At 42.8% G+C, this 17,778-nt stretch overlaps 1 protein-coding gene across 7 annotated transcripts in view; it reads left to right on the forward strand.

The window, feature by feature from the left end:
• The window catches only part of BEND6 (BEN domain containing 6), a 107,919-nt gene extending 90,269 nt beyond the window's left edge, over positions 1 to 17,650 (forward strand). For 6 of the 7 annotated variants that reach the window (XM_090034369.1, XM_090034414.1, XM_090034386.1 and 3 more), the window contains 4 exons: positions 373 to 590; positions 5,325 to 5,517; positions 7,869 to 8,004; positions 15,513 to 17,650. In XM_090034369.1, the coding sequence (XP_089890495.1) occupies positions 373 to 590; positions 5,325 to 5,517; positions 7,869 to 8,004; positions 15,513 to 15,819 (854 nt within the window). In that variant the 3' untranslated portion in view covers positions 15,820 to 17,650. The remainder of the gene's footprint in view (positions 1 to 372; positions 591 to 5,324; positions 5,518 to 7,868; positions 8,005 to 15,512) is intronic. The other variant, XM_090034423.1, reaches the window with a different exon arrangement.
• The last annotated feature ends 128 nt before the right edge of the window (positions 17,651 to 17,778 follow it).

Genomic DNA, 17,778 nt, shown 5'->3' on the forward strand with positions numbered 1-17,778 from the left:
TGGACTTGTTTCCAGCCCTTTAGAATTTGGGCCATACTCATACAGCACTTTGAGAAAAAGTGAAGTAGAAGAGGGACATCAACTATCTGAAGAGATTTGACTTAGCATGTTGCTAGTGCTAGAAACCTAATCTGTACTGTGGCCTTTTTGTTTTGTTCTTAGGGAAGTAAATGGTTGGAGAAAAATGAAACACAAACATTATTCTAATGGCACTGCTGGCCTAAAATGATACCAAACCTCTTGTTCTCTTGCTTACTCTAACAGGAATTTGATTACAAAAGATACATCAAGCTGATGTACAAATACATCCAAAGTAAATAAGTCAGAAGCCTTAATAAGTGTTCTTAATGATGACTTTCTTTCCAATTTCAGTGTTGCCACAGGCAGTAACACATTTTGAGGAACTGGTAGGCATGGCTGAGGCGCTGCTTAAAGGAGGAGTGACCACATCTACATCCAGCCTTCATTCACAGACTGTCTGGAAAGCATCCAGCAATTCTTTAGCAGATTCATATACAACCATCCACAGTAACTCAAATTCACCAATAGCTTTAAATGTGGAGGAGGAAGAGCAACAGACTGAGAAACAGGTTGGTTAAAAGCTTATTTTGGTAATAAGAATTAAATCAAACGATGTGTTACAAGCTTTATAAGTAATGTAAAGTAAGCATCAGGAGTAGGTATTTCATTATTAGACCATACCTAGAAAAAATGAGAAACTTACTAATAAACTCCTCCTTTTGCATAAGAGGTTTCCTTAGACTTACTTAACAAAATTCAGTCTTCATGTATGCTCCTGAGCTACCGCGACTTCAGTAGAGTTTTATGGCTGTAACAGAGGGCAATGTGTGGATAACTGTAAAGAAAATACTGTGTCAACCCAAAGAATAAATGATGCCCTTGGGCATACATATGGAACTTCTATTGACTTAAGATATATAAAGGAAAAAATGACTTTCAAAATGACAGTTTGTTTTTTAAAGGCTGCATCTTTCTTTCCAACCATAAACAGAGAGAGAAGGGTGTCTTTCTGCCCTGTTACAGAGATTGGCCAGATGTCAGAGGGAATTATTTTTATCTTGCATGGAACGATGTCTCATATTCTCTACAATAACAATAGAGCATTATTAACAAGTCACAGGCAGAGTTTGTAAAAGAAAAATATCATTTTAAAGATTTAACTAAAAAGAATAACTCCAGTATCCTCTACATTTATAATTTACATGAGCATTTCTGTGTAATGAGTTGTCCTAGTTGGTACAAATCATCCATAAGGATTGTTACCTGCAAGCACAGAATTGGGGAAATCTATTAAGAATTATCCAGTAATGATGTTTTAATTGAATGAAACAACTATTGTGACAAAAATCAACCCTTGCTTCTCCAAGTCAACACAGAGACTAATGTTTTTTAACTGGTCCTAACCCTGCCTCTAGACCAGTGGTCACTAACTAGTGGATGTCGATCCACCGGTAGATCTCAGAGCCTCTTGGAGTCGATCCAAGCCTGGGGTGGGGGGCTGAGTGCCCACGTGTATACACGCACATACCCCAGCCCAGCAGATCAGTCCATGGGGGAGAGAAGGGCCAAGGGCTAGATTGAGGCCCTCTTGGTGAGTAACAGTGCCGCAGAGGCAGGAGCAAGGGTACGTTGAGTGGTGCCCTGACTGGGTGGGACTTACCTGCTGGGGAGGCGCACCCCCAAATAATTTTTTCTCCCTCTGCCTTGATCTGCCCCCCCTTTCCTCCCCACAGACTTACCTGCTGGGTGGAGTGGGGGAGGGGGTGTGGCATCAGCACACAGTAAATCTTGGGTTGCTTTTAAATGCCAAAGGTGACTCCTGCTTAAAAAGGTTGGAGACCACTGCTTTAGACTGACATAGCTCAACATTGCATGCCTAAGTTTTGGGGAGCATTAATACATGGATTTCTATATGTAGTACATGCATTATACATTTTATACCTTAAATTTCGTGCCTAGATTTTGGAACTCTTTGAGGAGTAAAGGCTCCTATTGGTAAGCAGGTACTGAAGCTGATATTTCAAGTGAAACTGCTGGGAGTGCTTGATAAAGTGTTCCCTAACATGAGTAGAAGTCCACAGTCTAGTCCTCGCATGCATCTGCAGGAAGCTATCTTGCATATGCAGTTCCAAAGTTTGAGGTGTGTACACCTTGGGAGTGTAATTGTGAGCACATAACTGCAAAAGCTACTTTTGAAAAACGTGTTCAGAGATGTTAGGGGCTGAAAGGGACCTCCTGAGATCATCAGGTTCAGCCCCCCTACACTTGGGCAGAAGAGACTGCTGGGGCCAGATGATCCCAGCAAGGTGAGTGTCCAGAAGTTTTTTGAAGATATCCAGAGTAGGTGATTGTACCACCTTTGGGGAAAGTCTATAGTTTCATAGTTTCATAGTTTCATAGTAATTTGAGAGTCAGGACACTTGAGGGTGTCCTTATGTGTAATCTAAAGCAGTCTTCTAGCAATTTGTGACAGTTAGTTCTAGTCTTCCCCTAGGTAGCCCTGGTGAACAGCTGTTCTACCAGTCCTTGATGTGGGTCCCTTATATACTTATAGGCTGCCACTAAGTCGCCTCCAAGTCTTCTCCAAGTCCCCCAGCCTCTCACCGTAAGGCTACTCTCCATACCGCTAACCATACACATATCCCTCCTTTGGACTCTCTTAAGCTTCTCTACAACTTTCCTGAAGTTTGGTGCCCAGAACTGGACACTAGGGCTGTGTGAAGCTTTGGGTGGTGATTCAGTTTGGAGGAGATTTGGCCTGATTCAGTGGCAGAATCTCCAAATCCAAATCGAATCAGGAGACTGTCATGAGATGGGGTCCTTAGGGCTGACAGTGATACCCCTAGGTCCCCTTGACCATTTCAGTCCAGCCCAACAGGCACCCTGTTTCTCACCTGCCATGTCTTTGCTCGTAATTATGATATAGGGAGGCTGCCCTTGATCCTATTGTCTGGACAGTCCTGTGGGACCCCCCTGAACCTCATGAGTTCTTGGATCCTGTTTTGGATCCCGCTCAAAACAGGTGCCTCTTGGGACACCCTCAGCCTTATGGGCTAGATGCGTGGCTTCAAAACCGCCCCTTTACCATGCCCAAAGCCTCACAGATGTTGTACCAATGTTGTCTCCTTGAGTTGCGGCCTCAGCTTAGTCCATCCTCTGCAACTGTGCCCCCTGGTGCTGGGATCCGCTCTCCCCCTTGTCACGGCACCCACACTGGTGCTGGGGTTTCCCACACTGTAGTGGGTCCCCAATGAGGCCTCCTCCTTCCCCAAGAGCCTCAGCATGATCCGCCGGTATTATAAAACAGCAAACAAAACATGAGCCCCTGGGCTATAACATAACACAAAAGTTCAGGGCGTGTTCTGCCCCTTTTAAAAGAATCCAACATCTTCCCTGGCACTGTCTAGTAGGCCAGGGTACCTCATTACTCCTAAGTGCAGCATATCAGGTAGTTGTAGCATCTCTGGACAATTCCACCCTGGAGGCTTCTTCCCCTTCAGCTGCTGGCAGGGAACTGAACTCCCTAGTCCCAGCCATGGGGTTTATATGGGCCCAGGGCCCTGCCTCTTCCGGCCAGCTGACCAGGTGCAGGTGCAGGCTAATTTGCTCATTAGCCTTTTGCCATGGTAACCTGCAGCTGGGCTCCTGTCTGGCTCTTTGGGCTCTCTCCCCAGGCAATTTCTGCTCTTACAAGAGCAGGCACCTTAGTGCCCTGCAACAGGGACTAATTAAAAAGTCTGAATCGATTCAAAAGGTGTCCGAATCTTCAGAAAAGATTCAGAGAGCTTTGATGATTCAGGCAGTCCCTGGTGGCTTCAGCAGGGAACTACAACCATAATCCAAACTGGTAAGTACTAGGGGCGGGGGAGACGGGGCTGGGAGAGGGGACCATGGGGGGACCCCTGCCAGCCCCCAAGTCCTCCCCCCCCAGTTTCTCCCAGTCTCCCAGCTCCTCCACAGGTGCCCCACCCACTCCAGCTCCTGGCCCTTTAAAAAAAAGCCCCAACTCACCAGGTGCTGCTGGGCGGGGGCAATCCCCACTGCCCCACGCTGCATGGGGGGCTCTGCCACAAGCCTCTTGACCCTCCCCTTGCTCCTCCAGCCCCCTCACTGCTGCCCCACCCATCCCAGCTCCAGCCCTTTAAGAAAAAAAAAAAACGGAGAAAAGCCCCAGGACTCACCACTCCTGCAGCGGCCTCGGGGTTTTGGGGGTGTGTGGAAGAACCCCCCCACGTGATGCAGGGCAGTGGGGGCCAGCAAGGATCACTCCTCATCAGCAGGAACAGTGACTGCAGGGGTTTGCATGGTTTGTTTTTTTTTCTTAAAGGGCCAGAGCGGGCCCAGGCAGGGCACCCGTGGGGGGCAGCACAGATTGCCGCCCCACCCAACAGCACCCAGTGAGCTGGGGCTTTTTTTTTCAAAGTGCCAGGAGCTGGGGCAGGCAGGGCAGCCATTGCCAGGCTGGGAGAGCAGGTGTGGGATGGGCCTGGCTTGGATGATTTGGAGATCTGGCCAAATAGATTCAGGACAGTGATTTGAATTACCAAATCAAATCACTGTCCCCCAAATCAGCTGAATCTGAAGCAAATACTAACCGCTTCACACAGGCCTACTGGACACAGTACTCCAGCTATGACCTCACCAAGGTTAAGTAAAGCAGAAGAATGACATCCTTACTCTTGTTTGAGATGCATCAGTAGATGCATGCCAGTGTTTTGTTGGCTTTGCCAGCTACATCATCGCACTGGGGGCTCGTGTTCATTCTGTGGTCTATCAAAACCCCCAGGTCTCTTTCAGCTATGGTGCTAGTAAGTGTAGCACTGTCAAGCCTGTAAGCATGTTGTGGGTTGTTTCTCCCCACATGGAGCACCTTACACTGATGATGTTCAACACTGAGCAGGTTTTGATCTGCCCGCCTTACAAGCCTATCCAGTATCCCTATCCTATCCTCCAGCTTGACCACAGTCCCCCATAATTTGGCGTAATCTGCTAACTTCACCAGTCTGCATTTAGCACCCAAATCCAAATAATGAATGAATATATTAAAAAGCACCTGTCCGAGTACTGAACCCTGAGGTGGCACTGGTCACCAAGTGCCATCTTGACTCTGTTCCATCTATTATTACGCTCTGGGTCCTGCCTTGGAGCCAGTTTCCTAGCCAGCAGACTGTTAAAAAATATTTTTATAAGTGTTGCAAATAAAAATACAGATATGTCCCTTTTAAAAAGAGTAGGGTTTCATATGATTGGTTTTTTTTATAATGATTGGAACAGTCATGTCTATGACCAATTTTATTTTTCAGTTTAAAATTGAAAAATGGCAGATTGCCCTTTGTAATAAGAGCAAACCTCAGAAGTTTATAAATGATTTGATGCAAGCACTTTATACACACGAGTATATGGCCACGCACAGTCTAACAGGGGCAAAGTCCTCCTCTTCAAAGGATAAAGCAGCAAAACCAGCTATGAATCAGAATGAAGTTCAGGAAATAATAGGTAATCACTTGTTTACATAATTATATATATGGCACTGTGTTTTTTCTAGTTATTGTTTCAAGAAACATTAGGATTGAATATTCATTTGTATTTCTTTGTATATTTTCACAGTTTTAATTTATTTTTTGTTACAAATGCAGAGTCAACAGAAAGCAAAATAATATCTGTTCCTAATATGTGGATTTTGCATCTTATAGATATTTACTTTTAAACATTTATGTGGCACAATATTGGGTGCTGCCAGAGAAGTCAAGGCATCTTAATATTGTTCTAGAAGCTTGAGCTCAAGTCTTACTCTGGACTTGGGTGAGAAGATGTCCCCAGTTTGCCCTAAGGAAGTTGTGGATCTCCTTCACTGGAGATTTTCAAAAAGAGGCTGGATAGGCAGGCATCTATCTGAATTGGTCTAAAAAAAATGGATTCTGCATTTGTGCAGGGGATTGGACTAAATGACCCTTGAGGTCCCTTCCAATCTTTTGATTCTATGAACAGAGGGAAAGAAATCACATAAGGTCTATTTTGTAGTTGTTGAATGTTATGAGTTTTGACATTTTTAAATTGTGCTTCAAGTGAGGTGAGAAGGGAGATGTGGAAGACACAGGAAAGAAAGCAAGGCAAACGAAATGGATTTAAAGGTAGGAAATGCTTGGTGCACAAGAAAAGAGTAATTAATTCCAGGTGGAAAGAGTCACATGAAAAAAACCCAGAGGTCAGAGAGGAGGAGGATGAGAGAAAACACCTAAACAGGAAAAGTAAGTAGAATGTAGGGAGAGTGAGAGGATTTGGAACTGGGCAGTCAGATATGAGACAGAGCACCTCTGCACACAGTCCCCTAAGCAAAGATGAGGATCTTGAAATGTATGCCAAAAGGGTCATGAGGCCAGTGAAAGGACTGAATGAGATGGTAATATATTTATCATGACAGAGTGGTAGTTGCCAAATGGCTAGACTGCAGTAGGAAAAGATCAATTTGGAAGGGCAAAGAGAAGTTTGCCATAGTTGGGGTGAGAGAAATATATGGTATGAACCAGCATTTTAAAAGCAAAGATGGAGAGGAAGGAGGTGAATGTTTGAACGAATGATGACATAAAGAAAGTAGCTACTGTTAGGTGAGAAGTCAAAATCCCTATGCTTGTTTGTTAGCATTTGTGGAGCTGTCAAAAATGATAGAGGGAAAGTATTTAAAGAAGAATACATTAGAAGTTCAGGATTTTTTTTCCATGTTTAGTTTTTTAAAAGTGGTAGGACATCTGTGATGTTGTATCAGAGAACTAGGAAGCCTGGACAGATAGGGTTGGTACATTCAATAGTCATTAGTAGGGACAGGAAGTGCCAGTGAGTGAGGGAAAAAAAGAAGAGGGACAGACCCCCCCCCCCAAGAGTTACTGGCAGAGAGTGGAAGGATAAGATAGAGGATATAACCAAAGGCAACACTGACAGACAAAAATGAGGCAAGAGCAACTAAATGTGTTCAAGAAGCAGTATGAGGGGACAGTGTGGTGGTTGATGGTGTTGAAGACAGCAAAGACTGAGCACTTGGAGAGGTGGGAGAGGTGATTAATGACATTGTAAGGGTGGCATAGAGCAGGCAGAAGCCAGATGGAAGAAGAGGAAGAGGCAGTCAAGACACTAGTAATAAACTGCTGCTTAGGAAAGTTGAACATACAGGACAGGTAAGGGAAGAAAGGAAATGATCATTTGTCTCAGTGAAGGCGGGAAGAAGTCAAATAAAGAGAACAATTGATTTTAAGAGACCAAGGTGTTAAGGACTGTAGAAGATGAGAACTAGAACACTCCAGAATGGGATGAATGTCTAAAAGAAGAAAAAAAATCAAAGGAGGAAGAGAAGATCATTAAGGAGGATAAGAGCAGGAGGTAAATTGCTGCTTCAAAGAAGTTAGCAAGCTATTGGACAGGGAAAGTAGAGGAACAAATGTAGAAGGGGAAGAGGTGCTCAGAGTCTGAGATAGCAATGAAATGTCAAAATTCATAAAAACAGATAACAGGATAGAAGAAGAATTGCTTGGCTGGGAACAGGACAGAGATAAAGGAAGACAGAAAGAGCAAACATAGGAAGTATATAGTATAGGAAGTCCAGGTCATGAGAGGTCTGTGAGTTGCCAGAGCAGGAATGGTAATATTGAGGCCAAAGAAAACAACTGGGATTAGCAGAGAAGGCAAGTGATGAGCAGGGGTGAGATAGAACTAGCAGCCACAAAACACAGAAAATAGAACCTTGTTTGGAAATTTGTGGGCCCAATTAATGCATTTGAGATAAAACACACACATTTTTCCCTCACTTGGCCATTTCATGTGAAGGCTTTATAAATATCATCTCTTATATTTTTCAGGAATCACAAAGCAGTTGTTTCCAAATACAGATGATGCTTTAATTAGGAGAATGATGGGACAAAAGTTAAACAATTGTACCAAGAAGCCAATTATAAGCAAAGATAACTCAGTTACTTTTCAGAAGCATACCTTTTGGTAAGTCATTAACAAAATTAGTCACATCTCATGTACTGGTATGTATGTCTGTCTATGCAGTAAGAGAAAATAAAATCATCTCAAAATTATCTTTCATATATGCATTCATATCTGTAATATGGAGATCCTCTCACATTCTTGCACAAATATGGTATAAGAGAAAAATATCCCTTGTTAACATTGCAGCACAAAAATCTACTCATTCTAGACACCTTGAGAAAGTAGGTGAGGGGAGTAGAAGGCAAAAATAAATAACAAAAGTGAAATTGATTGCTGCATCTATTATAGATTTTACATTATTTAGTTGTTACTATAGGGAAACATTGTCATCTAAATTAATGAATTAAATTAATAAATTATTTAAAATTTCATAAATTTGGCCATCAAAAACTGAGTCTCAAAGGTCTACACAGATCTTAGGAGATCTGTAGAGTCAGAAGCCTGGTGCATTTACAGGGTTTTCCAGATCCATGACATTGAGACTCATGCTGCTTATGGGGAGCTTGACAAAATTTATATTAATTAACTTATAAAAGAACTGCATGTCTGAAGTGGATTTATGACATGGAGAATCATCCTTCTAGTTGTAGCATCTACTCTAGTTCATTCCATCAGCTGTGCAGCCTGACTCCTGATGATCTCCACAGACAGGCTTCCATGGAGATCTGTAATCTATTGTAAGGTCTGGCACTGGATTTCTTGGTAACCTTGGTGTAGCAGGGCTCTCAGGTGTCCTGTGACTGGGAGGAGAAAAGGCTCAGGAGAGGCCCCTAGTGGCGGAAAAGGGGAAGCACAACTGCCAGTCTCTAAGACTGTGCCAGTGCGGGTTGCGGGGAAGCCTGGAGCCAGGAAGGGGCGGAGCTTAGCCCTTCTTAAGCCCAGGAGTTCAGTTCCCCTCCGGCAGCCACAGGACCAGGAGCTCTGTGGGCAAGCTGAGCAGCCCGGGGCAATGGCTGGAGCCTGACCACCCGGACGGGCTGCAATGATGCAGGGGCAAGGGAACTCTGACGGAGGTAAGGTAGAGCTCACATGGAGCGGAGCGGGGTTTATGAGCTTGGGGTTATAAGCCGGTAGGCTTTTGGGTTATGTTGTAGCCGGCAGGCTGATTTCTTTGTTTGCTTATGGTTATACCGGAGGACCGGGTGAGGCTGTAGGGGTGCGAGGAGGCCTCATGGGAGCTCCCCAGTAATCTGGGGGTTCTTGGTGCCCAGAGGGCACAGCAAATGGTGCCAAAGAGGGCACAGCTTTGTTTGGGGGGCACATTGGCCCAGCCCGAGTTAGGGGGCAGCAGAGAGCCCCGATGAGGGGGTGCGAGGAAACCCAGAGTTAGGGAGCCACGAAGAGCCCCGATGAGGGGGTGCGAGGAGCCCCTGAATTAAGAGGCAGCGAAGAGCCCCGGTGGTGAGGGGCAGTGAGGAGCAGAGCAAGGGGGCAGTGAGGGGCCCCGAGAGTGAGAAGGGGCATCGAGGAGCCCCGAAGGTAAGCAAAGGGCCGGGACCTGATACTATGGCCCTAGCGAGGGCATACCAGCACCATCTGCGAGGCTTGGGCTGCGGTGTAGGGGCAGGAAAGGAGCCGCAGACGGCGCCCCCGTCATTGGGGTGCACAAGATTGGGCAGCTTCCCACTACTTTAAACCCTTCATCAATTATGAGCAAGATCAAGACGTGGCAGGCGAGATTAGGCGGGCAGTTGGCCCACTACAGGAGACCAGAGCCGCACACCCAGTGGGGCTCTGAAAGCAGCACTCCTGTTACACTTGGAAAAGTTATACCTCCATTTTCCCCATCTGTAAAATGGGAATAACATTACTTTCTTTTGTAAACTATTTTATCTACTGATGAAAAGCAGTATAGAAGGGCTGAATATTAGGTTCTTTTGCCCTCTGGTGGTGGATTAAACAATTAGGTCATATGTCCTGTTAATATTATTCTCTCGTTGCTTTATGTATGTACATAGTCCAGATATGCTAAACCCATCTCTGTTGTTAATTAAGTCATCAGTTTGCATGACAGGGTTTTTAGAAGAAAGAAAAATAGATTTTCACATAAAATTAAACCAATAGGAAGCTATGGAAGTCTTCAAGAGAGAAGGTATCTATTTAAAGAGAGAGACAGCTATTTCCAGTAAGGTCGAACTTTTAGAAAGAAATATCCTCCCGAAGATCTACATCCACTTCCACCTGTGCCAGCCACTGAAAGTCAGGTCAGTTGTAGGCTCGGTGTAACAGACAAACATGTACATCTGAAACTCTGCTAGACTTCTACTGCTTTTCAGTATTACTTTTTTAGTAAGTATGGACTGCACTGACTTTAATGTCAAATACAATTAGATGCAAATCAGAGCTGTTACACTGTACCATGTCAAGGGTCTTGTTCATGCAGTGGTATTCTGAATTCTGTTGCAGAATCTCACCCCATAGCTTCAAGACACTAAGCTGTCTTGATGCTTCAAAACTGTAGTAAAACAAGTAGATGTGTTTCTTTCCATGACATTTCATTTTTTTAATGGAATTTTACCAAGTCTGGAATAGTGTACATCGGGGTATCAAACCCATCTGGCCCTGTGCACATCATATCCATTCTGCAAGGCTGATCCAGTGCAAGCATCACATGCAGCACAGACCTGGTCTGGCACATGCTCCCTGAATGCAGGACTAGAGATGGCATGCACACAGCACATAGGGCCACTGTAGGGTTTGGTCTGGTGCAGGCATCACATGTAGTACATACCACAGATGGGCCCCATTTGCTGCGTGTAGCATGTGCTAAACTGTCTGTGTGTGCACAGGCAACGTGCAGGCCCAGCGCCTGTGGTCTGTAGCATGTGGGGGCTGATTCAAGACCCAGCAAGCTAGACCATAGGGCTCCATAGGCTGGCCATATTTTTGGTGTACATTTAAGGATTATGTGGTGTATGATATTTTTTTTTCAACAATATATATTGTGTCATTATCATGAAGATGGAGCAGTTTGCTGCAAAATACCCATGTAACAAAATCTGCAGCCCTTATTAACCATTCAGCTTCTACAAGTTTCTACAATATTTTTTTCAGCCTCAGGGAAGCTCTTTTCTAGGAGCTCCAGGAGGATCTGGACCACAGATTGGAAACACTGAACTAGGGACAGGGCTGGAAAGACATCTGCTTTCTATGGCATCTCCACATCCATTAAACTTGCAAGGCAAACCTTCAATATAGTTTCAGCCTCCTACTAGGGGCAACCTCAAAGGGTCCGTACCTCATTTTAGGTGTTTTTTGCTTTCTCCTATATTGCCTTGTGATGGATTATTGCCTCTTTTAGCAGAAAAATTCAGTTTGCTATTAACTTCTTCCTTTTTCCTAATTTCATTATAGAATGTATATATTATCAGTGAAAGACCAGTATCTTTTGTATATGTAACTAAATTTAGATACTAAATTACAAATATTATGATCAATTACAAATACTCACAAATTCAAAACATGGTATAAAAGTCAGTATACAAAATGCTACATACAGACCTCTCAGAAAGTGACAGGATTCCTACATTAGGTATACATTTTCATAGACTTCAGGTCTAGCAAACATGTTTCATAACTGGAAACAACCTTCTACCAATTAGACCCAGATCAATAACTAACTGAATGATGTTAGATAAGTATGCTAGTTTTGTTATGTCATTTGTTCATATTCTGCTCTAGTTGAATAGGTATGTTCTTTATCAAGAATGCTCTGCTGACTCTCTTATTCCGTTGTTACTTGTATTACAACCTTATAGCCCTTATGGAGCAATATGACATAGACACCTATAACCAAAATGGTCCTTGCTGCTAACGGGTTTACAATCAATGAATTCCCAAGGAATTTCTCAGCATAGATTAACACCTAACTTTAATCCCAAATACTGAGAAACCGGAAATGAACGGCAAGATCCCCCAACACTGGTTGTATCATTTCAATCAACAGTTCATAGATACACAGAGTCCTTGGAATCTAAGACTGCATCTACATGTGCACTTTAAAGTGCATTAGGATATTTTAATGGGCATTAAAGCATCACAAAAAACCATGCGCTTTCACGAATGCATATTAAAATAGGCTAATACGCCTTTTGCTAGTACGTTATAATGGAGGCACTTTATTTAATGTGCATTAGCAAAAGCGCATTAATGAACATGTAGACACACCCATTAAGTACCAGCAGCTAGGGAGCCAAGCCTGCACATTGTTCTGCTCCCTGTGGATCCCTACAGATTTTATTTTGAATTTCACTCAGTAAGGAGCAGAACTTGTTCTTACTGTTTTTCTCACATATAATACACACTTGAATTTTCAGGATCTGGGTTTTAATAAAAAAAAAAGTACATGTTATCTGAGAGAATATTGCATATGCCTTATATCATTTCTCCAAAAGACACTTCCTCAAAAACATCAAAACAGTAATAGTTTCAAACAGTAGTCTAAAAATATCTATGTCATATCATAGTCACTCTGTCTTCTGGAAATTCATATAGGCCTAATATAAACACTGGCTGTATCTACACAAGATGCTGACCGTGCAGTAGCTCATTACTACTGTGCAGTAGCATTGTGTGGCATGAAGCGTGATGTGACACTACTGCACAGTAGTAATGAACTACTGTGCAGTCAGCATCACCTAAAAGCCATTCGGAGAGACTATTGCATTGTAACTCCAGTTACTACACAGTCATTTAATGCAAAATCTAAATGACTGTGCAATAATGACTGTGCAGTCAGTGTCTCGTGTAGATGCAGCCACTATGATCTAAAGCCTGTTTCGTTTTACTTGCAGAAGTGGTGCATACCTAGCCATATATTTGCAGTTTCTGGCACTTGTACACAGTTTAGGATTCTGCCTTCTCTTGTGAAACAAAATCACTGTGTGCACAGAGAGGAGGAGAGCCCTCCTACCTGTTAGCTCATTATTCTAGAGGTTACAGCATTTATCCAGGGAGCAGGACCAAGTCAAGGTTTTAGGCCCCCTCCAAAGGAGGGTGGAACTTGTATCTCATGCTTCCTAGCAAAGTACTCAAACCACCAGGTCATGAGCCAAGCAGTGTCTGGGCCCTCTTCATCCCTCCTTGAGACTGGCCCCCCTGGCTTGGTGATTAGAGCACTTTGCTGGGAAGCAGAAAATATAGGTTCAACCTCCTCTCTTGGTGAGCAAAGCCTGGGCCTCCCACTCCTTGGTCAAGTACCTTCATCACTGAACTTAAGGTAGGAGGGTCCTTCTTTGGCCCCTTCCCCTGTTCTTTATGGTTTTTCTCCAACCAAAATTTCAGATTGTGCCCAGCCTTCTGGATGTGTCTGGATGATTCTGTTTCCCTGTGCAGCTGCCTGGGCACAAGGCAGCCCCACTGAACATGGTCAGTAGGCTAGCATGGACTTTGTTGAAATATAAACTGTGTATAAATATCCCAGACTACAGTAACATGGCTACCTACATACCATTTAGGTACATAAAGTGAAACAGGATTTAGCCTACTTACATTAGAAGAAAAATGGACATACTTGGTCGCTGTTGAGAATACTGAATCCTACTCATCTCCTCTATCCAGACCTGACAATCCACAGACTTTGCTGGTACCTTACCTACTGTGTTTGGTAGCAATACGAATATTTCTGAAACCTTGGCGGGGAGAGTTGTATACAGCACTATCATAAATTTCTCAAAAAGTTCTTCCCTTTTCATTGAACATTTAAAATTACCCTTCTTTATAAATTGCTTTTATATTTTTGCTTGAAAAATTCTACATAAAGTCTAATCTAAAGCTCATTGAAAGCCATGGGAAGGCCTCCACTGACTTCAGTGGATGTTCATCAGAACCTGGAAGAGCCATGTATTCTTATTTTTTAATCGAACATGAATGGTATTATATAGCTACTTTAAATAATGATCATTGGGCTAGATCCACAAAAGTAGCTGAAGTAGCTTCCTGCCTACGGTAACTCATTGCACCTAGGTATCCTGTACAATACATAGGGACAGCTCTGTGCTGAAAAAGGGGATAAATAAAAGTCAGCCCTGTAAGGGGGAAGATGCCTAAACTAGCCATTAGAAAATGCCAAGGAGAAGATTATGTCTTATGCCCCAGCTCCCAGAAAAAGTGAGACACCCAGCTCCAGGTTAATGAGAACTGTCTGTATTCACTGAAGATTCACAATTCTGAACACCACCACCCCTCCCCACCCCTGCCCGCCAAGGGCTTGGCATCTGATCACCCCTAAATCACAACATGCTGCTGGAGGAAGAGGCACCATTCTCCTTTTGCATAATCTGGATGGGGAGCAAACACCCAGGATGGGGTATATGAGAAGGTATATGAGCAGGGCTGAATTTATATTCTCAAAGACAGTGGAATATCCACCAAGTAGTTAGTTGTATATTCTACAGTATAATTATCTCAGTTCCTTTTGTTGAAGCTACTCCACTTCCCATGGAATAGTTAAATTTTCATTAAGAGAGATGAAGAAAGCATGATGTTATGTTTGCTGGTTAAGATACTCCCTACTCCAGTAAATATTTAATATAAATATTTAAATATTGACTGGCACAGGAACTGGAGTTCAGGTCTCTCTGTTCCCTATGAGTGCTCTGTGGATTAGAGTTATATATTCTCTCTTTGTAGTGTTTTTTTTTTTCCATTTCATGTAAAGTGAATCATTCCGTGATCATTTAAACAAGTCTATGTTGATGCAATAACAACAACAGAAGCAGCAGCCCCAAATGAAACAAAAAATCATTGTATTAGGCATCCTCTAATACAGTGAAGACCATCTTTCTGGCAGGCATGCCACAAAATAGCCCTGCACCCTTCTTGAGTGCCACTCCAGTTCCTTTCCCCTGCCCAGTTGGCTACTCTGTTTCCCACCCTATGGTCCCTGCCTGACCTGCTGTTCTACTTTCTGGTTCCTGTCCCATCTTCCTCTGTGCTACCTGTCTCCTCCCTGTTCTGCTGTGTGCCACACCACTTATAGCACGTCACATGTTTGTTGGCCATCCCTGCTCTAATACATTTCAACTGCGTAAAAACTGCTTTAAAAAATGGGGGGGGGGGGCAATATCCCTAGACAATTACTTCCAAAATGTTTAGCCAACAAAGCAAAGATATTTTCCAAAATTAGAAAAAAAACTTTGAAGTACATACTAGATTCCCAGCTCCTTCAATACACATCACCAAAATGAAGGAAAGGAGAATCCAGGAAACGTATTTAAAGCTCTAGTAATAACTTACTCCAACAATAAATTCACTTCAGTGGTATTGCAAGGAGAATAAAATCAAATATAGACTGCAAGGAGAATAAAATCAAATATAGACTACAACTCAGAACTACAAGTGCTTTGCAGTCAGGTCTGAAACAGAGAGAAAAATCTTAATTTCAAGTCCATCAGGCCAAGGAGACACAGGGGAAAAGAGACTGCTAAGAAAACAAATATGTTATCTTTAAATAAATAAGCCAATTGCTGCTCAGAAAGTAACAGCAAAACTATTTTTGGTGCCCCTAGTTTAGATATGAATTGTCTCAACCATGGCTTACCTGCTGCTCCTCCCAGTACTCAGGGCACCATCCCTTCGGCTCCTCTTCCCAGCACACAAGATCAGCAGGATGATGATTCACCAGCTCCTCCCTCTAACATGCAAGTTCAGCAAGGTGACAGTTCTCTGGCTCCTTCATCTCCTACGCTGCAAGCTCAGCAGGGCAGTTTCAAACCAGCTCCTTCCAGCATGGAGTCTCACCAAGGCAGAAGTTCTCTGGCTTTTCCTTCCAACCAGGGTTGCAGACAGGATCTCAGGAACTCAGACAAGGAGTAAAAGTAAACTCTTGCAGCACTTCAGAAAGGCCATGGATATTGGGGATGCTAGAAAACAGGTGGGCATTAATGATACTTAATGGTGTGTTCAGATGCTTGCAACAGTACGCTAGGATACTGCAAGTGGAATAGAGGTTTTGGAACAATTTTCTGATGCTTGATGAAATTCCCACAGTATAGAAAAAATTCAAGGCACTTCAATATATTCAGATATAAGATATTATTAAATATGTGCATGTTATACTGTAGTTCAGAACATAACTTGCTCCAAAATAAAACAAAGGTTCCCCTGTAGTCAAATAAAAGGCACATTATTTAAGATAAATATAAATTCAAGAAAAATGTTATGGCCTTGCATTCATGTCGATAACAAATGACAAGCCTGCTATAGGTATCTTTAGTGTTTCAAACAGAAATTTTTTTATTATGATATAAAGGGACACAGATTTGAAACATGATCAGTAAATAAAATGCAGGTTGTATCCAATGAAGGGTTAGGCTGACATAGGGCAAGAAAACAAGACCTCAGTGATGCTGTTGAATTGGAAAGCAGGTTGTATTTTGGGGAGATGCAACTGCCCTACAAAGGGAGGAATAGAAGGAGGAGAAAAGTCTCTTTTTTGCCCCAAAGGAGTTGGGAAGGTAGTCGTGTTCCTTTTGACTTGTAGGCTGTTATGACCTGGGATTCACTTTCTCTAGAGAGAGTGTGGAGAGAAAGATCATCTGGACTCTGAGGAGAACTGGAGCAGGGTGAGATAGCCCATAGAGGGCAGAGGGAGGGAGCTGTGGCAGGCATTGCAAGTAGGCTAAAAGTAGCTTTTTTAGAGATGCTGTTTTGCAGGTGATTGGCTAAGCCTGTTTTCTGTAATACCAGCTCCCTGGAATAAGTATTTTAAAACATCAGACCACCCTGATCTAAATAGGACTGTAGGTGGGCAAGAATAGATGCAAGAGTACCTTTTATCTCAGGGGAGAGAATGTAGGTCTGAGACATTTCTGGAGGGCCACAATTATGTCTTCTTGAGGCCTTTTTCCTATTGGTTTTGAGATGACTCGGAAGTCTTAAATATATCTTTCTCGCTAAGCATGAGAATGAAGGATTCTGCTCTAGTTTACCTGAACAAGGTCAGGGGGAATCTGATAATAGTCTACAAACACTTGAAGGATGGAAATATGAGTGACACAAATTAATTATTTAGACTGGTTAAAGAGATATACATAATAGGATGAAATTGAGAGAATATTTAGAGTTAATGTCAGGAAAAAATGCATTGAAGGTCTGATGCATGAGGCTGCAAAATAATCTAAGGGGAGTACTGAGTGCTATTAGCCCTATTTATAAGACACAGCACTACTAAATGCACTATGGAAAAGATTCTTGCATGGGCAGGGGTATAAACTAAATGATCTGATACAGGGGAGAGCAAAATGTGGCCTGGGGGCCAGATGCGGGCTGCCAGGCAATTCTATTCGGCCCATGGGGCCCCTAAAAAATTTTAAAAATTAATTAATCTGCCCTGGGCTGCCTGTCATGTGGCCCTCAACAGCTTGCCAAAACTCAGTAAGCCCTCTGCCCAAAATAATTGCCTGCCCCTGATCTAATAGGTCTTTTCTATCTCCAGCCTCCATAATTTCCTAATAGATAGGTTTAAGATAGAAGCAGATACAACAGCATGCCAGATGGATGCATCTAATGATGTTTACCATCGTATAAAATATAATGGAAGGATATTTTGCCATTGTATATATATTGTAAATGTATTTGTGTATATAGCATTAATGTATATAGTTAACCATATTTTTGAAACAGCTTTCTATAAAATAAAAATACAAAAGCTTATTGTGTTTTAGTCTTGTATTTTATTGTTATTCTTTGTTCTCAGAAAAAGAATGAGACGCTAATTAAACATAGTTACATCATGGCCATCTAGGTGACATGTAGGTGACTAGATGAAAATCA

The sequence above is a fragment of the Crocodylus siamensis genome, chromosome 1 (genome assembly GCF_052110815.1).
Source record: "Crocodylus siamensis isolate JL-2025a chromosome 1, ASM5211081v1, whole genome shotgun sequence".
Taxonomy (NCBI): Eukaryota; Metazoa; Chordata; order Crocodylia; family Crocodylidae; genus Crocodylus; species Crocodylus siamensis.